The sequence below is a fragment of the Aythya fuligula genome, chromosome 25 (genome assembly GCF_009819795.1).
Source record: "Aythya fuligula isolate bAytFul2 chromosome 25, bAytFul2.pri, whole genome shotgun sequence".
NCBI lineage: Eukaryota > Metazoa > Chordata > Aves > Anseriformes > Anatidae > Aythya > Aythya fuligula.
In genome coordinates, this window is record NC_045583.1 from 6,507,448 (window position 1) to 6,530,613 (window position 23,166).

Genomic DNA, 23,166 nt, shown 5'->3' on the forward strand with positions numbered 1-23,166 from the left:
TAGCAGTACATCTACGCAGGCATTGACATATTAACTCATTTCCAGTTATTGCAAACTTTATCAGGCTCAAATCTAAGGTCTTCTAAGCTGTGGAGTCTTTGTGCACATGGTTACATACGTATTCAGAAGTTCTGGTAGCTGATTCCTTTCAGTCTGTCTAAGAGACGTGTGGCAGATGAGTGGCAAGAGTAGTATGTTTAACCAGACAGCAGCAAGAGTTTAATGAAACTGCACCTTTTCTACCAAAAAAACAGGAAGAACTGGGAATCTGGAGAGATTCAAGGTGGGGAGGAGAGTGGGTCCTGAAAGTAGGAGGCATAAAATAAAGCTATTTGTGACCATTTGGATTTTTATATTCAAAGTTTTCGTGGATCAGCTGGGGAGGACTTTTAAACTGAAATATTTACATGAATCAGACATCTGGGCTTTGGGGGAGTGACCGTAGCAGTACAAACTGTTTAAACTCTGAAGCTTTGCTGCAACTTGGTGCTTCCCTCTATTAAAGAAGGATTTCAGGATATTGGTGCTGGTAGCACTGAGAACATATGAGCTGCCAGTAAGTAAGGAGCTGTGTTGTTTGGGTATTGTCAGAGGGTTTGCTCCAGAATTACAGTAGGAAATGTGGGATATTGTCTGTTCAGCAGTTCTGACTGTTGCAGGTACGTCAGACCTGGGGTTATAGACTTCAGAAATGCTGTTGTCTTTATGCTTTTTTATATAGCTTATAATTCAGAAGATTTGACTTCTGTGGTGTAGATGTAGGAATTCATGTGCATTTGAGACCAAGTTAGATTTAACTGCTGAAGAAGAAAAATTGAGAAAGAAAATAGCATTTTAAAATCTTAATGGATAAGGGAGGTCTTGCTTATATACTTTGTTGAAACATGTTTTCTTTTTCTGAAATCTTTCTAAATAGCTCTGCCAAAAATTGTGGAACAGACAATACAGGATAAAACTGTTGGCTGCTGTTGTTGCTCTTGTTGAAGATTTTTGTCAAGTATTTGTAGCTTTATCTAACACAAGTGAAAACAAAATGTAACTCTGGTGTCATTTGGCCAAAAAACTTATTTAGCACAATATTATATATGTTAAAAAGGAAACAATTATTATCCTGCTTATGACCTGTTACAAACATCTTTCACCAGGTTTTTCCCCCCTACCCTGGTCAGATCTCCTGCCTAGAAAGGATGTCTCTGTTGGCACATCCAGCTTAATTTAAATTGCTGACTGAATTCAGGTGGACAGCCCTAGCAAAGCTGTCATTACCATAGTGTTAAAATGTTCTTTATGAGGATCAGCTATCATTTTTCATATAACTATTTTTAACTAAATAGTGAAAATGGCTTTTATAGGTCACCTGGCCATGCTCTCTAATGCTTGTACCCTTGCACCTCTTGGGGAGGGAAATAACCCTAGCAAAACATTAATCAGTTGCCTTGTTCAGAAACTGTTTCCTTCTGAGACACCCAGTGGTAGGACACTATTAGATGCTCTTCATCATTCCAGTTAAGTCTGCTATAGTATAACTTTCCTATTTTGGAAAAGTCTGTAGTAGGGTACTGCAAGTTAATAAATTGCAATGAGCTTTCTGCATATATGAATCCTGCTGCTGATAGTTTGGCAAAAGATATGATGCTGTCGGTGTGGGGCACTGATGTGGCTCAGTGCTATCAGCAATGATATGAGCTTTCAGCAAGTAAACCAGTCACTTTCAGTCATGGAAGAGCATGGCAAACCATGGATCTTATATCAAGGTGTGGACGTGCAGTGTTAAGCCATTAAAACCATACTGCAGACTGTAGCTTTGAATTGGAATTGTAGAAACAGTAGATTTTTGTGAAGACTCAAGTAAACGAGTAAGTCTGTAAACTTTGCTAACAGTGAAGCACTATGCACAGAATAGGAGAAAACAATTGAGCATTTCATCAGCCTTCTTGCTGTCTCTTGCCAGAATTTGCAGGCTGGCCTGCGTTGCATCAATCCTGCTGGACATTATTTTCCATCTATAATTCAAAGCCAGATGGAAAATGAGTCTACTATATATTTATAGAGCTATTTCATAACAATGGAAAAGCCTTTTGTAATGTGTCTGTGCTAGTTCAACCTATAAATCACTCGTTTATTGTCTGGTTATGTTTGTACCTATAACAGAAAATGAAGTGAAGGTCATTAGCAGGAATGAGAAAAGCACGTTAAAGGCTCCAGGTTGTTTTTCTTTCTGATGCAATTTGGTCGAATGCACTTCTGTGTTGTTCTCCTATAGTACAGGCATATCTACAGGTGCAAGTGAGTGGGCAACATCAGACCTGACAAATCTCACATTGCCTTGAGCATTTGTGTATGAGTCAGCCTCACAGGGCAGTGATGGGGGCTCAAGACAGTTGTGGCAGCAGTCGGTGTCTTTCCTGCTCTGTAATCCAGCGTGCCAGATGCAGCTTGCTGACAGATTTTGGCTCTGACCAGTGAAAGGTGTTAGGGGCTACAGGATCTGGCATTCTGCTATAGTGGAGAGTCTGGGTGTGTTCCTCAGGTCTGTGCATGAAGGTACCATTGCCCAGGGCAGCCGGGTGACCCTGGCTTCCTTGCTTATGTGACACCTTGCCCGTGGCACTTTCTGAAAGAGAAGAACTGATCTCATAAACAAGTTTTATACTCAAAAGAGAGGTAGGAAGTGAGGAACCAGATTTATACTTGACAACTGAAAAAAACGTTTTTTGGGGAAGAAAAAAAAAGTCCCTAAGAAACCTTCAGAATCTGCAAATGTTTAAAGACTATAGAATTTAGCCAAAAGCAGGGAGGACAAATTAAAAGCTGGAGCCAAAAGGGTTGTATGTCAGGGCATAAAAGAGAATTAATTTTTGTAATTCATTGGAATTGATTACAAACCCTTAAGTTAGTTGTCCAGAGTTGAAGTGAGGTGTTAGAGAAAATCTTGTCAATTTGGAACCATGTGATGTCTAGAACAAATGGAAAAAAAAACAGAGTTACAATGCATGGCATGTGAGAGAAGATAAACATAGAAATAATAGGACTTTTTTCTTGAAAGAAAAAACACGGGATACTAATTTGAAATGCTTTATTTAAATTGGAAATTGGCAAGCTAAAACAATACTAAACTGGAAAATCTGTTCCTGTGTGTGCACATGATATAGACGCTTCAATAGCAGTAGCTTCAGGCCTGTTGCAAAGTTCATTTTTGTCAAATTTTTAAGAAGTAACTGATTTTTTTTTCACTGTTTATCTATTGTTACACTAATTGTTAATTGTCATTGCTTTAGAAGAAATGCTTTTCTTGTGATGTAAATTGTGGAATACTGATAATGTGGATTCATCAACCCCTTTCTTGCTTTTGAGTAGGTAAAGAGTTAATAGGATTGTGTTTATTTTCAATGAACTTGGAAAAGTAGCTTCTTGCAATTTAAACTTTAGATGGTTTTATACAAATTACATTAAGGATGCTTTAATAGTTTTCATAGTTACTTTGTCTATTCCAATTTGTTAAAGGTGCTGTGATTCCCTCTTCCTGGGAATACAGAAGGGTACAAAGTAGAGCATGAGAATCATAGAATATCCAAGTTGGAAGGTACCCACAAGGATCATTGAGTCCAACTCCTGGGTCCAAGTCAAGGTGAGGCCACACCAGTGCAGAGCAGGACAGTCCTTTCCCTCGCCCGGCTGGCAGTGCTGTGCCTGATGCACTCCAGGGCCCTGCTGGCCGCCAAGGCACTCTGCTGGTTCCTGTTCAAGAAGGGAAGGGAAGCTCAGTGAAGGCTAGAGCAGGCACAGGCTAGCAGTTTGTCTTTTTTCCTGTGCCTTTTTGTACTGTTTCCTTTCCATATGTTCTCCATTTTATTTTTTAGAAATCTTAACAGATTCCCAAATTAAAGGTGTGGAAATGAACAGAAGCTAGAGCCAAATTTCTTAGGGTTTGACTCTGATCATGCATGAATGATCATGCAATTTTCAAGCCCACTGTTTTCAGGGGTATATGAGTGATAACCCTCATATTTACAGAATGAGACCCTGGATATGATCTCAATCTTTAAGAGAGCAGAAACTTACTTTTAGCCTTTCTTAATGACTGGATTATTCTCTCCTGCATGGTCCTCTGGAATGGTTTCTTGCTGGGGAATTTTTATTGCCACTGAACTGAGCTGACAGGCAGTACAGCTTTTTCTTCCTCATTCTCTCAGGGGAAGTATGCATGTGGTGATCAAAGGCAAACATAACTGTTTTTATGAAAATTAGAAACTTGGACAGCTGCCTCCTTACCAATATGAGCTTTTTTTCATAACAAGTGTGATTTTTGGAATTTGGTTATGTAAAAAGAAAAAAAAGCATGGGGGACACAAGAGCAGATCCATCTGAGTGAAGGTGAATGTGAGTTGCGAGTACTACTACATACCTCAGCCATGATACAGGACTGACACAGATCTGGCCTCAAGATGAGAGCTCTGCCTATTGTGTACAGCTCAATGAGGCCTTGGCCCATGGGTCTCTCCTAACATGGGTATCCCTGGGCTCTGCTACATCATGGTGGAGGCCTACCTGATGCTGACTCTCCAATCCTTACATACAGGAAATACTTCTCATTATTTATCCAAATCATGCCAGTGAGATTTCCTTTTCTTTTTCTCCAGAAGAGGAATTCAGTCATAGCTAACTTGTTTTTCTGCTTTTATGTTTTAAGAAACATTTTGCATGTTGCAAGGATATGTTTTAAAAAAATTGAAGCGAGGCTAAATTTTTCTGAAAAGTATGCCATTATATTAGAAATACATCTTGTTCTAAACTAGTAGACTGTAGAATTAGGTCAGGCACACCCTGAATATGTGTGTTTCCTGCTTGCTCATATTTCTGAGAATTGTACGTGGGAATGTTTTTGTAGATTTAAAGGAGTGTTGTCACCTTAAAAATGTGTTGTTTAGAGTTTTATTTCAGTCATCGTGGTTACGCTGTGGTTTAGTAAGTGGAAGATTGCTAACCATCTGATTCACTTGTTCAGCATGGTGGTCATTCTTCACCATTTTCAAACCATGTGATGAATTAAGGTTACTTGCTTCTACTATTTCTGTCTTCTGACTTCCTTCTTGTCATGCTAAATGATAGTAAAGCAGTGCTTAAACTGTCAGAAGTTACAGTAAACAGCTTTGCTCTTGAACAGAATTTGACAGCTTTTCATGATTTTTTTATTTGAAGTTTCAGTGAAATTCTCAAACTATTCTATAATTGCTCTTGAAATAAAAATTAAAAAAAAAAAGGGTAAGGATAAGGAACAACTCATACAATAAAAGGTTACAATCCAGCAAGTATGTTCTGATGGTTTTTATCTTTTGCTTAATGAAATGGTCTGCAACTAAATCTTTGTGTTTTTTTTTTTTTCTTCTGTTGTGTTGTTGTTGTTTGTTTTGTTTTGTGGGTTTTTTTTGTTTGTTTGTTTGTTTTTTTCTGGAAATGTTCCTGTATTTGTATTCTTCCTCTGCTCACATCACCTGCATGCCGTTTATGTTGGTCTGAACAAGTTAGGCCATTTAGAATATTTCACTCCTAATAGCTGGGTGAGGACTACACCTTGGGAAGTACATTTGGATGTCTGTTTGATTCATTAGGGTGGGGAAGGATAATCTTTTGAAGATTGTCCCAGCCTTTTTACGTACTGGTATGCTTCCTAATTTCTTAAGGATTAAGTAGAACAAGGATCAGTCTCTTTATCTCTGCAAAAGGCTTATAGCATGAATTGTGTTTGCCAAAGATGCCACGTCAAATAAGACTTTGTTTCTAATTCCTTTGAAACAAAAATAAGTATCCCTGCCATATTTTTCTCCTGACAAAATTGTTAGCTTTAAACAAGCCCTAATAAAGATGACTTCACCTTGACACTCAGCATGTGATTTGGAGAACAGAGGTGGTTCTTGGATTGCACAGCTCATTCTTAACATGGTCTCATTCTGGAGGGAGGAGAGACCTATGTGCTCCAAGCTAAGCAGAACCGGCACTGGGAGTCAGATGTTAATTTTGATTTTTCATTGTGATGGTGATTTGCTTTCCTAAAAACAAAAATCACAGTCTATTTAGATCTGATCTTCAGTGCTGAACATGGTGCTAGGCTTTTGATGTTTGAGTTCCCAGCTCCTAAATCCAGCTGTCTGTGAGTCCTCAGTTCCTCTGCAAAGTGGGCCCTACCTGGCCACTCCAGATCTGAGCATACAATTGAGTTATTGAGAAATGAGCTAAGGAATTAAGGGTATTTGTTTACTGTTTATCATCAGTTCTGTGGTACCAGGCTATTCACGCTTACCATGTGGTAGAAATGTGCATGGAAACAGACCTCAAAAGAAGATGGCACCCTGCAAGTATCTGTCCTGCTAACTGGAAGTTAATGCCTGTGCACAGCCAGGGAGCAAGGATAGTGTCTTAAAAGTTAGAGTAATGCCTGGTTAGAGGGCCTGATGCTCTGGTTGCTCCTGCAGATTGTCTCTTCTTTGTCCTTGTTTTCTCTCATAAAAACTTCCCTGCGGTGCTTCCCAGGGCTGGTAGGAGGAATAAGCAGATAATATGTATAAAATCTTTGAAGATGAATAGTGCTAATAATTATGTATAGGTATTCATTCTCACCCTGGGTAGTTCACCTTGATCATAGGCATGAAAAGAAACCAGGATATTTGTAAGCTGGTCAGGTTTGAGTATGGCCTTTTGAAGTCTATGTACTAGTTTCCCTTCTGGGTTATGAGCATGACTGCAATGTATCTGTCATGCTAAACAACTACGTTGGGTATTTATTATATCAGCCAGATCCAAGTCATTAAGGAATGCTTCCTTGTTTGCTTTAATTCTTCTGACACATAACATAGGATTTGGACATGCTGAAAGGGGACAGGAGACAGGAAAATGTCATTAGCCAGGCCCAAGTTTGATTATCAGCACGGCTGAATATTCATCTTTCTGTGGATTAACGACGAAAATCAGGCTTGATGCTGATGAGAACCACCACAATTGTGAAGAGCATTTGTTTTTGAATCTTCTCTTAGCTTGTGCATCTTTCACTGGTGCTAAAAATAGTGTAGTGGAAAAGAATGAGAAGGGTTTTAACCAGCTGAGGCTTTTTTTTTTTTTTTCCTGAAATTCTGTTAGGCAGATTAAGCAAAAAAGGGGGAAAATGAAAGTAACATAGTATCTACATATCTAATAATACTTGTGTAAATGGTTTATAAGATACTGCAGCAGAAGACTGAATGGCATGCAGAGTTTCTTGAACTGTGTGTAGATTTAATTGCAAAGCTTAGAGTGATTGCAGAAAAGGTTAGTCTTGTTACAGATTGCTACATTCATCAAATCCAATTTGATAATTACGAAAATTCAGTTTGGGTGTTTCACACTGTTTGACATCAGTTAAATACTGCTTATAAGGCAGGCTTCTTGTGAAGTTATAGAATGTATGTGTTTCTTGATAAATCTGCTGTTTGCCAGCATAATAACTTTATTGGTCTAACTCCCTACCTTAAGTCTTCCCTCTGAAGTAATGTATTAAATAATTAAGAGATTGTTCAGGTGCCTTAAGGGGAGCTTGTTGGCCAAGCTGCATTGACAAAGCTGTATTGACAGAAAGAAGCATAAGTAAATTTTATGCTTACCAAATTTGCTTCATAGAGTTCTCACTTCACAGAGCAAAGTCTGTTCCCAAGAGAGCATGGTGGCATCTCAGTTGTATCAGGGAGCTTGTTTCTGTATGGAAAAGGTGGGGTAAGGAGGACCCAGGAGGCTGTTTGCATACTTCTGTGTGACTAGCCAATCTCGAGCACTGTGAAGGGCTTTTCCAAGAAGATCCCTTATCTGTGCTACAAAGACCTTGCATTTCCCACATCTCAAAACACCTTTGCCGAAGTAAATCAAACTGCAGCTTTTAAAAATATGTTTAAGCTTGCTGTGCAATACCAAATTTTAAAACATTTTGGTCAAAAAATATAGCATAATCATAATGTATGCCATTCAGTGAATGTTTCAAATCACAAAACCCACAACATTAGTTGTATAAATAGGTTAATATCTGCAGTCTGGAAAGCTCTGCTTCCTCACAATAATTACAATAGGCTATATAAAATAGAGGAGCGGTTTATTTTTGCTGTTGCTTTTGAAATTGTCAATTCTGAAATAGATTTAAAGTCCTTTTTTTTTTTTCCCCTGAGGTTTTGTACAGTCATGTGTTTTAAATTGGGGGTAGAGGGCTATTTCAAACTTTTTTTCTGCGTGTTCTCTGTTTAGTCATTTACACAGATTGTTCCTTGGACAGTAGGTTTATCCTGTAGTTGTATGAGTGGGACAGTTTGTGCGATGTGCATGTGATTGTTATGGTAGTGCGTTCTGCTTAGATAGTGGGGACTTTATCCTTGTGGGTCCCTTCCATCTCAGGATATTCCATGATTCTGTGACTCCACAAACCCATGGCCCACAAGAGGACTGCTGGCCTTTCTTACTACCTCTTTGCTGCTCTGACACGTGAGAGAAGAGGGCAAAAGATTGCAGGGGCTTATTTTCAGCAGGGTTGTGGTGCCCTTTGCTCAGGCAACAGGAGATGGATTTGTGCACATGTGAATGCAGGCAAGGCAGCCTTGAGGTTTCTGATGAGACTGCTGAGGGGGCTCCCTGGGGTGCACATTAGCACAGCTTAGAAAATAGTGGGAGAGGGTTTTTTTTGGGATGTGATGACAGCCCCAGTCAGTGCTTGGTAATTGGTGAGAGTGGGATAGTGAAGAAATGCATGCTGTTAAGTTTGCTGGAGCTAACATGAGCCTTGTAGGCTCCTCTTGTTGCTGTTCTTACCAGCCAGGGCCTTAAGAAAAACAAAAAAAAAACAAAAAAAAAACTTTTCATCTGGTTTTGCTGATGCCTGAAGTCTTCCTTCTAATGAATATCACGTGATGTGTAAGCAACAGATTTTCTAAAAATATCCAGATAATAATGCTGACAACTTAGTATTTGCTTTAGGAAACAAGGGGAAGCAATGCTATCCCTTTTAAAATTTCTAATTAAGAATGAAATGCTTTCACAGACTGCAACTAACAGTGGGCTTGAAACTGACCACTGAACTGTTCATACTGTCTTTATCGCCAGTATGTTTTGACCATAAAGTTTGCCAACTCTTATTTATCATTTTGTTTTATTAGACCTGTTTTTTGTCTGGTTTATGTTGAGCCATGTCAGTGCTCTGCCATGCTTTTTAGCTGGCGCCTGTGAGCACAGGAGTCTTCAAGCAGCCAAGAAAAAAAAACACAAAAAAACAACACGGGAGTTGGGGGAGTGTTACTGGGTAAATTCATTATGAAGGAAATCAGTGCTTTGTGTTTGAGAGAGTGAAAAGAAAACACTGGGAGCCAAGAAAGGAGAGCTATTTCTTGCCCAAGGCAATAGCAGGGGAAAAAAAACTGCAAAGGGGGAGAATGAGGGAAAGAGACAGCAGAAGCAATCTATTAGGAGATACAAAATAATGGAATGAAGTGAGAACAGAGCAGAAGAGAGTCTTAAAAACGGGAACAAGAAAGACGAATTTACTTTAGGGACCAGAACAGTAAAAAGGAAGACGTTTAAGAGCATATTCTGGAGTGATAATTAAGATTTGAATAGTAATGGTTAAAGTGCTGTGTGTAAAAAGGCAGAGTCAAGGTGTGATATGTATAAGGCAGCTGCAGCCATGGCTGTTCTACTTTTTTGTAGGTCTGGATTGGGTTCAATAGCGGGGGTGAGCACTATGTGACAGGAGGGGGATAAATCAAGAAGGAGGAAGACGAGAAGTCTGGGAGTAGGGAATCTTCTAGCCAAACCTGAATGCCTGAGCTTTTGTCTGGGCAACTGTTACAGTCCAGGCTACAGCAAAGTTAGAGAGCTCTCTTTTGCTAGTCCTGGGAATTGAAAGATTCATAAATATTTTAAAGGGCTGTAGTTGGCTGGAATTAAGGCGATGGCCAGTAAGTTACTTGCAGGAACGTGTGTGATCTGAAGATGTCAGTGGTTTTAGACTTCAAAAAAAAAAATAAATAATAATAATAATACAAAGGACTATAGATGAAATAGACCCTTGGTTACTTTAAACCTGCCTCCATCCCCCCCCCCCTTTTTTTTTTTTTTTGGCCCCTCTCTAGGTTAGTGTAGGGGCATGAATAGCATCGCAAGCCTCTCCAAAGCTCAGTTAAGACTGTAGAAATGCCTTTTGACCCTGAGGACTTTGCTCGTAGTACCAGATACAGTGAATTGAGCTTTGCTGCTTGAGAACTCCTTCCAAAATAAACAACATGGTGTTTCTTCTCCTAGCTCTTCTCTTAGGAAACGCAGTCAACACCTAACATCACGGAGGCCCAGCATGAATGTTAACTGTGCTGGTGGGACAGACTGGTCAAGAAATCTGGAGTCGAGCTGCTCTGTGGAAGATGTAGCTGCAGCAGACCACGAGTCAGGAGAAAGTAATGTGGTGCTAGGAGGTCATAGCCCATCTGCAGGTCCTAGAACTGAGGGTGAGGATAATGTCTTTACCTTATGCTAATCTTCAAGGGAGGTGTGGTGTGGGGTTTTTTTGTTTGTTTTTTTTTGGGGGGGGCGGGGGTGTTCAATTTTTAGCTATGTGTTACTTGTCAGCATTAGGCATACTGTGTTCATGTATTCCTGGCCTTCTTTAATTCTTGTGCTCCTGCTCTTTAGCAATGGAATCCATCTCGATTTAATAAGTAGCATTAAGCATAGGGTAATTCTTTATCCAAAATGCAATTGCTGGCTCAGTTTGAAAATACAGCCTAGCCTTATGTCATGTAACATCATTCTGACAGTTATGTATATTGACATTCTTTGCTATTGTATGATTTGGCTTTCTCATTGCAGTACAAAGCATTACTATTAAACAAAGTTTTTCAGCAAACTATATTTTACCTCTACAGTATTTGTCTCTATCAGGTTTAGATTCTGAATGCCGATATACTGCTTGTCCAGTGAGTCCCCAGATCAGCAATATGTTGTCTGCTTCTGAAGATACACACAACTGTCATTTTCAAGATGGAAGTAAAAGACAGACTGAATATTTTAATAGCCAGGAACGCCATGGATGCACCGCTTTGTCTTCAAGCATCAACTCACAGACAGTGACTCCAGAGAAAGTGACACTTGTGGTAGATGGCACTCGATTTGCAGTGAACCCACAGATTTTCACTGCTCACCCTGATACTATGCTGGGAAGGTAGATTATTTCCACCATTTTCAAGACACCTCAAGAGGGTCAAATGCTTGCTGAAGTGTAATAAACCTGTAATGTTTGTGTTGTGATCTCATCTGTATGCACAAGGGAAGCAAGTCTGACCTCATTCAGAACCTGCCTGTTAGTAAGGCCTTGAAGACGTGACCAGATGTAGAGAGAGCACCTTGGTAGTTCTCTAGATAACGTTTCTCTCTTCAGTTCTCTTCCTTCAAACTGGGCATGTCTAGCTAGACAAGGTTTGCTTTTGCCTTCTCCCCAAGTGTTTGCCTTGCTCATAAGTAGTACACCTGTTGACAACTGATAACTTAATTCCTTCCGTAATGGGCAAAAAGATCATGCTTCATCTCCTCCTGCTGTTATCTTATAGTACTGTCCCATGGAAGAAGTCATTCGTCTCCCTGTAAGATGCATTAGAGATTGGACCCCTTTAATGTAAAAAGAAGCATTTATTTTCTGTATTGCCAACACTTTCACCCCTGTCTCTTGACATAGAGCCTGGTTCTGTTGGGCTGATGACTTGCAGGTTGTAATGTAAAGCAAGCGATCAAAAGGCATGTGACTGTTATCTTGCATATCTCCAGTGAAAGGGCTTTATCCACAGGGAGTTTTCTGACCCAGGGTTGAATGATCTGTTTCTTTGAGCTGTGACTTGTTCCATGCAATACAGTAGCTATAGCGACAGAGTCCAGCTGTAGCAGGATTTAGCTGAGACAGCTCTTTTGTTTATTTACTATGTAAGAGATTTGAGTATTTGTTTCAAGTTACTGTGTATAGGTGTCACTCCTGGTTTTGTTTAAACTCAATGTACCTATTGGTCTTTAGAAAGAATGAATTTAAATTTACTTGTGCACTTATGTAAACTTATGTATATCTGTTCAGAATGTTCGGACCAGGAAGAGAATATAATTTCACCAGGCCAAATGAAAAAGGAGAATATGAAATTGCAGAAGGAATTAGCTCAGCTGTGTTCCGGACTGTGCTGGTAAGATGATGTTTGCAGACTAGAGGGGAGGAAAAAAAAAAAAACAAAACACACAACTGATTTGTCACATGTGCAAAGCTGAGCTATCTCCCAGGCAGCTGCATACCCCCAGGACATATTCTTTTACTACTGTTTTGCATTGTGATTATGAAAAAGTAGTCAATTTTGGTGTGAGTCAACATCACAGATATTTGTTCATGTTGCCTTTTACTTTTCCCGTGTCATAATGTTGTAGTTCCTGGGCTCTATTCTGCCTTTGTAGTTACCTATAAATGCACATTGCATATGAGATGTTATGAAATTCTACGTCACAGGAAGAATTTTTTACTGGAGCTCACAGTTTATCAGACCCTAGAGGATCTGTGAAGAGATGTAGGTATGTTCTCAGACAGGCAGGGCTGTTTCTACTGTTCACTGAAACTCAACAAACAAAAAGTGTTCATCAACAAAACAAAAAGCTAATTAAAAATGATCAGTTCACACTATTTTTAAATTTCTCACCCAAAACTGTCCTTTTATTTGCAGGATTATTACAAAACTGGAATCATTAACTGTCCTGATGGAATTTCCATCCCAGACCTTAGAGACACATGTGATTATCTCTGCATAAACTTTGACTTCAACACAATCAAATGTCAGGATTTAAGTAAGTATAAAGATAAAATCAGCTCTTCTGAGATCATCTGCATGGTGTTGAGCGCTATCATACTGATTCAGTGTGGTTCTTACATGCTTTAGTCTAAACATGAGGGTGTGGACTCCACTAGTATGTGTTGCATTTAACCAGCTTCCTTTTTTTTTTTTTTTTTTTTTTTTTCTTCATCAACCAAAAGTGAACTGATTTAATCCTACAGAACACAGACATTTTGCTCAGAAAAGCAAACTGAAATTGTAAAAATTCTTCCCAGTCTCTTATGAGAGGAGAGTAGAAGAGCTTGCTGTTACAGCCAAGTAAAATGAAGGGTAAAAGCAGGTTTATAATCCCCATCTAAAACATACCAGAAAATTGAGGATAATTTAAGCAGAAAGATGTAGGTGCGAAAAACACTCAGGTAGGAAAGCAGTAGAGAGTTCTTAGTCATGAAGAAATCTGATTGGGAGAAGCTTTTTGGAGGGTATACTGGGTGAAAAAAAGAAAAAGTACTTCTAATGTAGCCAAATCGGTAAAAGGTCCTATGCTGAAATGGGACGTGATATCATAGCACAGGCCTTGTAATTTCTGACTGTTCTGATGAACAATCACAGACAAGGCAGAAAATGTGCGTTCAAGGTCAGAGATGATTGCTGGAAATTTAAGGATAAAAACTAACTTGTCTCTTATTTCACTTTCTTGATTGGACCTTGGTGTTTTTTTTTTATGGTAATATAATGGTTCTAAGGTATAATTTGCATCCCATCCCAAAATGCAGTCTCATATTTGATTTTATTTCCAGTTCTAGAGACTAATGATGCATCTGAACATATATTGAGGAGTTTCTGTAATGAAGAATGAGGGCTGTGCTCTTGACTGTATTAGGAAACTGTAGGTCTGGGACATATTTTCATACTGTATGCATATGTATACATGTATGTGTAAAAAAAAAAAAAAAAAAAAAAGGCTCATCATGTAATGTATGCCTTATTAGGTGCTCTGTTACATGAGCTCTCCAATGATGGTGCTCACAAGCAGTTTGACAGCTACCTGGAGGAGCTAATTCTGCCTATAATGGTGGATAGTGCTAGGAAAGGGGAACGTGAATGCCATATCGTCGTGCTGACAGATGAAGACACTGTGGACTGGGATGAAGATCATCCACCTCCAATGGGCGAGGAGTACTCACAAAGTAAGGACTCTACGTTGGAGCTGCTGGCTGCTTGTTCTGTTCACACACAGACATATGGCCACTAGGACCCATTGCCTAAACAGTAGTCTTTCTCCTGGTGGAGAGGCTGGCATATGATGTCCTGTTTTGTATGTTCCCTCTGAATTGGCTGCTGCTAGAGCCAGGATACCAATCTGTCTAGTTACAGCTTTAGTTTGAGTGCCTGCACTGGTAACAGACAGTGCTCACTGCATTTTTTGCATTTGTTTACTGCCCCCCCCCCCCCCCCCCCAGCCTTTTGCTGGCTCCCTGGTGACTGAATACTCTTCTTTATACACCCATCACCACCTGTCTATCCAGAACGTAATGTGTATCACTACACTGCCACCAAGGAATCATAGCTAAACCTAGTGATGAGAAGCAGTTACTGGAAACCAGACCTGCTTTTTTGTCACCCCCACAGCTGAGAGTGTGTAACAGGGTGAAGGTCCTTCCTTGCAGGTTCTAATAACCCTTTTTATTTCTCAAGTCCTTTACAGTTCCAAACTGTACAGATTCTTTAAGTACATTGAGAACCGTGATGTTGCAAAAGCTGTGTTAAAGGAACGGGGTCTCAAAAATATACGCATTGGAATTGAAGGTAAAGTATTTCCTCAGCAAGGGAAACTGTAAAACTGGTGAATGTAGTGTGTAAAACCTGTTTTCCTCCAGGTTTGTGTCAGGGGAGGGCTCCCATGGGGGTTTTGTGGTGTACTGCAGACTGTAATGCGTGGAGGGGTACCAATAGCTCTCTTTTACTAAGCCTTTATTTTTGTTAAATTACTAAAAACTGAGCATCTTCCTTATCATGTTACACAGAAATTGGGCAAGAGGCTTAAAAGCTAAGGGAAAATATCCTGTACCTGTAAAATTTGTCTCTTTAGGAAGATAAAAATAAAACCTTGCATCCAGCATTCCTGCTGGTCCCTTAGAGAGCTTTAAGAACATTGTGCTACGTCCTGGGAGACTGTTGTACTTTCATGCTGTCAACCAGCACTACAAAGGACAGGCAGGTTCTTTTAGGGGTCCTTGGAGAATGAGTACTGGCTACAGGGTTGCAGTTACAGTTAAGAAATTTAGTATTAGATAAAATGTTAGCAAGCAGTGTAGTTTATTATTAGTGTAGTGCAGAATTTCTAGAATTCTTAGTTACACAGGCATTTCAGTTACCTGGACCAGAACAGGTCAAAATATTATTAACTATTGTGTGAAACAGTAATCAAAACCTAGACCTTGATTTTACCTCAAAGAACATAAATTACTCAGTCCTCAGATGAAGGAGATGAAGATGGAGGCATCTGTGGTCACAGGGGGATCATAGATTGTGCTGTCCAGTAGCAGTTTAGGTCTAAGTCCCACGTGCTTTATGCTTCGTGATTTTATAGGCCCTATCTCATGAGCTTTTATGCCTTGGTTCCGTGACAGGTGTCACCACATTCTGGCAACCCAGCACCTGGGCTTTGATTATGCTAATGGATTAATTACCCTGTTAATGGGTGTCCCCATACCCTGGCAGCAGAAAGGGAAAGATAAAGCAGGGGGGATGATGCATAATCAGCCTGTTTACATGTTAGGAATGTTTGCCTTATCATTGGTTATTCTAACTGTATTACCAGGGGTCAGAAGCAGGGGGTACAGGTGACATGCCCACAAAATGGCTAATGCTGTGCAGCCATTGATTTTATGACTAATCACAGTGCTACATCATCTTTTCAGGGGAAAAGAAAGCAGTCTTGTAAGTCAGTGATGGTAAATGTGAGATGTGAGCATTTGTCTACTCATTTCACCATGCCCCTGTAATCACTCCTACATAGCTGTTCTTGTATGTATGATCCTTTAGTGCAACTGATTGACTGTCTGTGTTTTCAGGATATCCCACCTGTAAAGAGAAGGTGAAAAGGAGGCCTGGCGGTCGGTCGGAAGTGATATACAACTATGTTCAACGGCCATTCATCCAGATGTCCTGGGAAAAGGAAGAGGGCAAAAGCCGTCATGTTGATTTCCAATGTGTTCGGAGCAAATCTCTAACAAACTTAGTCACTGTGGGTGATGACGTTTCAGAGGACCATGAGGTTATAATGCATCACCCCCCACAGGTAGATGAACTCGATAGGCTAAACGCACCATTCTCCCAAATGGCTGTTAACGATCTACCAGATTAGTCATGGCTCAGGGTGCATAGCGCTGCTTGATGTGGGAACATCTCAGCATAGTTTCATCCCAGGAGATGGAACAAAGACTTCTTGCAAGGTGCTTTATTCTCATTCATCCTCTTACTGTGTTGTTGTATTTCATTTAAAGCATGTTAATAAACATCCACACTCCCTAATATATTTGTGCAATCAAAAGCAACATCTCTTCAAACAAAGAGAAATTGTCATTTGTTTCCACTTAAAAGGCTTCCAGACTGGTGAGTGCTGAATATTTTGCCTAAACTTCAAAAAGAAAAGCAGAAGTATTTAGAAATGACATGAGAGAGGAAATTCTGGGCCTGTTGAAACCAAGCTTTCCTTTACCAATAGGCACTTATGTTTGCTCTTGTGATAATCAGCACCAAACATCAAAGCAAAGGAGATGATACTCTTTTATCAACCAACAGAAATGTTGCATGCTTATGGCAACAAAATACTGAGTGTGGGGGAATCTGTTTACACTGACACCTGGCTTTGCATCCAGCATATACTACTGTTTTAGGGAAGGATGGAACTAGTTTAATAGGAATGTATGCCTGCTCACAGGAATTTCCTGTATATACTTCTGCATAAGATGGTATCACGGTTTTCTGAGAAATTGTTAAATTGATTAAAACAAGGAGACTATACTGAAGGAAAAAGCCAAAAGGAAGACTAGCTGATTTTTATCAACAAAGTCTGTTTAGTAGCCTAAAAGAAGCTTTTGAGAGGTGGCTGTGCATATTAAAGATTTTCAGTTGTATCCCATCCTTGTTAAGACAAAAAAAAAATCCAGTGGAGCTGAGTAAAATCCCTGACAGCATAAACCTTAGTCAAAATTTCCATGGATTCTCTAAGAAACACTACTCACAGGGCCTGTTGCACCTTTAAAAGGCAAGCTACTTTCTTCCCAGTTTGGAACTGATGGGACCCTTTTGCAGTCAGGCAGGTAAGAAATATCAGTAGTAAATGAGACTTAGTAGAAAAAAGTGCTGGGAACAACTCTACTCTGCTTCTCCAAATGTGTTACAGGACTCTGTATTTAAGGCTCTGTTCATTTTAGATTTGAGGCCAATGGAGCTGTGACTAAGTATAAACATACTCCAGGCTTCTCTGAATTGTGGAACGGGGTTAGAAGGGACCTTAAAGATCATCTAGTTCCAGCCCTCTTGCGATGGGCACAGTACCTCCCACCAGACCAGGTTGCTCAAAACCCCATCCAACCTGGCCTTGAACACTTCCAGGGATGGGGCATCCACAGCTTCTCTGGCCAACCTGTTCCAGTGCCTCACCAGTCTCAGAGTAAAGAATTTCCTCCTTACACCCAATCTAAACCTACTCTATTTTAGCTTTAAGCCATTAGTCCTTGTCCTATCCGTACACCCCCTGACGAAGAATCCCTCCTCAGCTTTCTTGAAGCCCCTTGTAGGCACTGGAAGGCTGCTGTAAGGTCTCCCCAGAGTCTCCTCTTCTCCAAGCAGAACAACCCAAATGCCCTCAGCCTTTGTTGGAGATGTGCTCCAGCACCTTCATCATCTTGGTGGCCCTCCTCTGGACTTGTTCTGACAGGTCCACATCTTTCTTATGCTGGGGGCCCCAAAGCTGAAAGCAGGACTCCAGGTGAGGTCTCATGAGAGCAGAGCGGAGGGGACAATCCCCTCCATCACCCTGCTTGCCATGCTGCTTTTGGTGCAGGGTACAGTTGGCTTTCTGGGCTGCAAGCGCCCATTGCTGGCTCGTGCTCAGTTTTTCATCCACCAGTACCCCCAGGGCCTTCTCTTCAAGGATGTTCTCTTTCTACTCATCTGTATTTGTGCTGTATTTGTGCTTGGGATTGCCCCGACCCAGGTGCAGGCCCTTGCGCTTGGCCTTGTTGAACCTCATGAGATTTTCCCAGGCCCACCTCTCAGTCTTGTCCAGGTCTCTCTGGATGGCATCCCTTCCCTCCAGTGTGTTGACCACACCATGCAGCTCGGTCTCCTCAGCAAACTTGCCAAGGGTGCACTCAATGCCACTGTCCATGTCGCTGACAAAGATGCCAAACAGCGCCGGTCCCAGTACTGACTGCTGGGGAACACAATTCATCACTGGTCTCCACCTGGACATCAAGCTGTTGACTGGAACTCTTTGAGTGCAACCACCCAGCCAGTTCCTTACCCACTGAATGGTCCTGCCATCAAATCCGTATTTCTCAGCTTTAGAGACAATGATACTATGGGGGACAGTGTCAAGTGCTTTGCACAAGTCCAGGTAGGTGATGTCAGCTGCTCTTCCGCTATCCACCAATGCTACGACCCCATCATAGAATGCCACCAGATATGTGAGGCACGATCTGCCCTTAGTGAAACCACGTTGGCCATCACCAGTCACCTCCTTACTTTCCATGTGCCTTAGCAGAGTTTCCAGGAGGGTCTGCTCCATGATCTTGCGAGGCACAGAGGTGAAAATGAGTGGCCTGTTGTTTCCTGGGTCTTCCTTTTTTCCCTTTTTAAAAATGGGTGTTACGTTTCCCCTCTTCCAGTCACTGGAAAGTTTACTGGACTGCTACAGCTTCTCAAATATTTTGGACAATGGCTTAGCAACTTCCTCTAGTTCCCTCAGGACCTGTGGTTGTATCTCATCAGGTCCCATGGACTTGTGCACTTTCAGGTTCTTTAGATGGTCTTGAACCTGATCTACACTGGGCAGTTCATTGTTCTTCCAGTTCCTGCCTTTGCCTTCTGGGGCCCAGACAATGTGGCTGGAGCTCTTGTTGGTGAAGACTGAGGCAAAATAGTTCTTAGGCCTCAGCCTTCTTCATGTCCCAGGTGACCAGGTATCCTGTTTCCTTCTGGAGAGGGCCCACAATTTCCCTAGTCTTCCTTTTATCAGTGATGTACCAGTAGAACCCTTTCTTGTTGCCCTTGATGTCCCTGGCCGAATTTAATTCTAAATAGGTTTGAGCTTTCCTAACCTGATCCATGTCTGTTTGGCAATGTTTCAGTAGGCTGGTTTAGTTCAGTTATGCTAAAGCCTAGCTGGTCCTGTTTCTGCAGTATGGCATTATCTCTGGGCTTGTTTAACCCCCTGAAGAGCACATGGTGTTCAGCACAACCAGAGCCAAGCTCTCAGGCAAGCAAGCACAGGCCTGTGCTACACAGCCACCATTTCTGGAGAGATTTTTACATACCCAAGGCAGATTTGTAGCCAACTTTGACAGAGTGCTGGTGCAAAGAAAAGTTGAAACTGATTCAAAAAGATCAAGAGGAAGACAGCTCCCATATGTTCAGCACAGTTGGCTGGTGTTGAAACCTGTGCCAGTTATGCACCCAGTCATAATCTGGTCATAATTAGCAAAATGGAAGTAGCTATCAGTCTGCCCCTAGACATTTAATTTTGTTGTCGTTGTTGTCAGGATTACAAACTGTAATAGTATTGAAGTTTGTTGTTACAGTTTTGCTTCTATAGCTGTTTTTTGTTTATTTGCCTCAGTGTAAGAAATGTGAATGCCTTTGTGGTTAAGAGTAACAAAATGATCTCTGCGAAGGCATGTACTTGCTGATACATTTAGTTCCCATCTGTATGGATATTCTATTATTTGCAGTGTTTCTGTTATTAGATTATTTCCTAACTGCAGCAAGTACATTTCTTATTTTCATAAGTGCCTATGGGAAGATTTCCAAAAGTGCTTCAGGCCCTCCTGGGAATCCCAGGGGTTTCGATGCCTGGGTCCATATGACCACTTTTGAAAAGTCCTGCCCATGTGTTATTGGAGAAGTGTCCTTCAGTGTCTGCACAGAGGTGGTTTAAGTTGTGTGCAATCACTTTCTATTATTGCTGTAGATTAATTTGTATTCCTGTAGTAGAAAAAGGAAGATGTGGCACACTAATTATCCAGCTAAGGGCCAGACCAAACACACTACTTCCTTTAGTAAGTGAGATGTTCCACAAGTTGAAGAAAGGCAGTGCTGTGAGATTGTCACTCCAACAGTGATGGAGCTTAGCTCCAGGCCCTGTGGCTTTTATTTTTTGTGTGTGTGTATTTATTTTTACAGCAGTGTAAGTTTTAAGTAAATGTGTATTGGTATTTACTTGGAGTTTACATTTGTTCTTCTCTAAGGACCTGAATGTGCTTGTTGTCAAGCACTACCCTTCCAGGACTGTGTCAAGGCATCAGAAGCTGATCAAACAGCTTAGTGCTATATTCTGCTAAAACAAATTTCACTGTTGTCTGTCTTTGATTTCAGTGTTAGCTAGACCTGAAGGATTCAGTTTGTTAGAAACAGTGACCCCAGCCACTGACGTGAAACGAGCCCTTGCCTAAGGGGTAAAGGGTCGGTGTCTAGTAGGAACTTTCTGGTACTGTGTAATCAATTGCACTTACAGTAGAGGATGGAGTGATCTGTCTTCTGTGCAGTGTTTTGCAGACACTCCAAAAATCCCCTGTTCTTTATTGGCTTTTCCAAGTAATTAGAAATGCATTTTAGTTAGTTTGTTTGTTAGTAGAGTGAATTCCATTGGAACACTGTATCAAGTTGAGAAAAATAAGCATTTCCTTTTTGTCCTTTTTTCAGTTACACAGCATTCAGGTACATCATTTGGTCTTATTCTAGATATGCTGAAATGTTGACCACAGCATTTATGAACTCCTAGAGATGTATGGTTTCTTCTGTGTATTAAAATATAAATTATACATGGCTTTTTTTGGCTCGTTTATGTTGTTTTAAATGTGGAGAAGAATGGGTGTAGGGTAGACCACTAGGCAGTCATGTTTCCTCACTTCATAAAGTAAAAGTGGCTTGTAACCTAGTCTTCACAATATATTGAATCATACAGACCATGGTTGGTTGGCAGGGATCTCATCCAGCAGCTGCACAGACGTGTTGCTACCCCTTGCACTGAGAGGGCCTCAAGGAAGTTTACCAACTTGATGTAGTGATGTCCTAAAAGCAGCACATAGCACAGGTATGAGACAAGGGTATTTAACCCACAAACTATGCAGCATGTATAAAAGTGCTGTTTTGGGTTAATATGCTGTGAAAGGAGCTTTCCCAGTCTAACTTGTTCTCTGTCTCTCAGAGGAAAGCAGGAACAGGCCTGCCTTTTATTCTCTTCTTTAGCGTTAGATGTGTTTCAAGAGTTTTTTCAAACATGGTCTACCGTTGTAGCCTTATGCCTGAACAGTTGAGTTTAAAACCTCTTTCAAGTCTGACAGATAGTCAAAAAGAGAGATTCCTTCCCTCAGGATTCCAGTTTGAAAAAACAACAACAACACATGCTAGCAAAATTTTGTTTACTAAGAGGATTTTATTTACACACTACAACGTAGAGATTGTTCCATAAAAAGTTGGTTCCTCCAACATCACACAATACATTTGCCAAGTCTTACAGTGCAATTTGGTAACAGTTTTTAAATATTTGCAAAACACTTTTTCAAATTATAGGGTTAAGGCAGAATCAGGGCACAGTGATAAGAAACACTTAGTGCAGTTTTGTGTTAGGCATGATACAAAGGTGAACTGGCATCAAAACTCAAGTTCTGATTCATTGGAAATCCAGATTAGAATAATTCCTAGAAGTCCAGCTGAAAAAAAATAATAAAAAAAAAAAGACACAAATAAACCCTGCTTGCATCTTAAAAAAGATCTAAAAGATACATAAGACAATATGCATCGATACACGAGCCAGCAGCTAAATGTTTGGCTAACACATTGGTGAGGGAAGAGGTATACAAAAATCTTGATCTGTTAGCAGTGAAATAAGGATCCTGGAAACAACAGGTTGTTGGTAAATGCCTGTAATAGGAAGCAGGCTTATGACGCAACTGAGATACAAAACCTACCACTGTAAAGTGATGTCCAAGGCTTTCAGAGGATTATATGCAGACATCCAACTCCTACTGAAAGACACGGGAATGAGGTACCCTACTGTTGCTTGCACTTCTGAAAAACTACACCCTTACCTCAAAAAAAGTGAACAATCTGAGGTTTCAGAAGACCCTAAAACATATACACTAAAAATGCAAAATACATATAAAGGCTTTCACAGCACATTATCACAACTTATAATTGTATAGTTTATCTTATCTTTGGTATTTATAAATAAAAATTCCAGTCCCTTTACTAAAGGGCTATAATGCAGCTACTGTCTCAAAATCATTTACTCCTAATCCACAGCAATTTTAAAAGATTTTGCTTTGTTAAGTTTTCAGGCAGTAACTAAGCTTTTTTTTTTTTTTTTTTTTAAGCATTTCAATATTAATACCTCTTAATTTTCCAGTGGTTTATAAAGCAACATTTTCCAATGGTTAAAAGACACTGCAGGATAGGGAGAGAGAACAGTTTGAGAAGTAGCTATCAGCCCTCCATAAAAGATAAAGAGGGTAGAGTGGAGTATTACTGACTAGTTGATAAAAAACCTGATCCTATAAATCATTACCTCAGTTAGCCCTTATTCATATGAGTAATTCCTACTGACTACAGTATTCCTCGTACTTCTATTAAGGCTATTCTTGCAGTTCAGCTTTTTAGGATCTATGGGGTATCTATCTAATTATAGCAATTCATTTAACTCCTAGGACACACAATAAGCACAAGGAGATGGTTAGGGAGATGATGCTAACGAGTTATCACCCCATCTTAGCAATATACAGTGCTTTCTGTCCCCCCCAACTCATGATGGCACTCAATTCAAGACATCTAGGTGAAAATTCCGTAAAAGCACCAAAAAAAAAAACAGACCCTATTTTCTTTAATTTCCTAATCTAGAAGGTTAGGACTAAACATAACTGAAAGCCTTCCTATTACTATGAATTACTATTACTACTGCTCCAGCTTTGTTTTGTCTCTAAACAGCTTTTCTGTCTGTGCTATGCCATTAGTGTTCAGCACCAATAAAAGTTTTCAAAAATCTTAGTTCAAATTGATAAACACAAGAAATTTGAGGTTTTAGAAACCTTAA

The 23,166-nt window shown here is 40.3% G+C and overlaps 1 protein-coding gene across 2 annotated transcripts; it reads left to right on the forward strand.

Moving 5' to 3' along the window:
* Positions 1 to 272: 272 nt before the first annotated feature.
* KCTD20 (potassium channel tetramerization domain containing 20) lies at positions 273 to 17,059 on the forward strand. 2 transcript variants are annotated; one of them, XM_032203140.1, is made up of 8 exons: positions 273 to 556; positions 10,303 to 10,502; positions 10,936 to 11,215; positions 12,113 to 12,215; positions 12,741 to 12,861; positions 13,841 to 14,038; positions 14,547 to 14,657; positions 15,926 to 17,059. In XM_032203140.1, exons 1-8 carry the CDS (start codon positions 546 to 548, stop codon positions 16,216 to 16,218), a joined length of 1,317 nt encoding a protein of 438 aa, XP_032059031.1. In that variant the 5' UTR covers positions 273 to 545; the 3' UTR covers positions 16,219 to 17,059. The 2 variants fall into 2 exon arrangements, with proteins under 2 accessions (XP_032059031.1, XP_032059032.1); XM_032203141.1 differs by lacking the exon at positions 273 to 556 and having other exon boundaries at positions 10,446 to 10,502; positions 10,920 to 11,215.
* The last annotated feature ends 6,107 nt before the right edge of the window (positions 17,060 to 23,166 follow it).

What these genes read in the sequence shown, in the direction of transcription:
- KCTD20 (XM_032203140.1), top strand. An exon ending in CCTGATACTATGCTGGGAAG is followed by an intron (nt 11,216 to 12,112) that starts GTAGATTATTTC and finishes ATATCTGTTCAG; the next exon opens with AATGTTCGGACCAGGAAGAG. An exon ending in GGGCGAGGAGTACTCACAAA is followed by an intron (nt 14,039 to 14,546) that starts GTAAGGACTCTA and finishes TTATTTCTCAAG; the next exon opens with TCCTTTACAGTTCCAAACTG.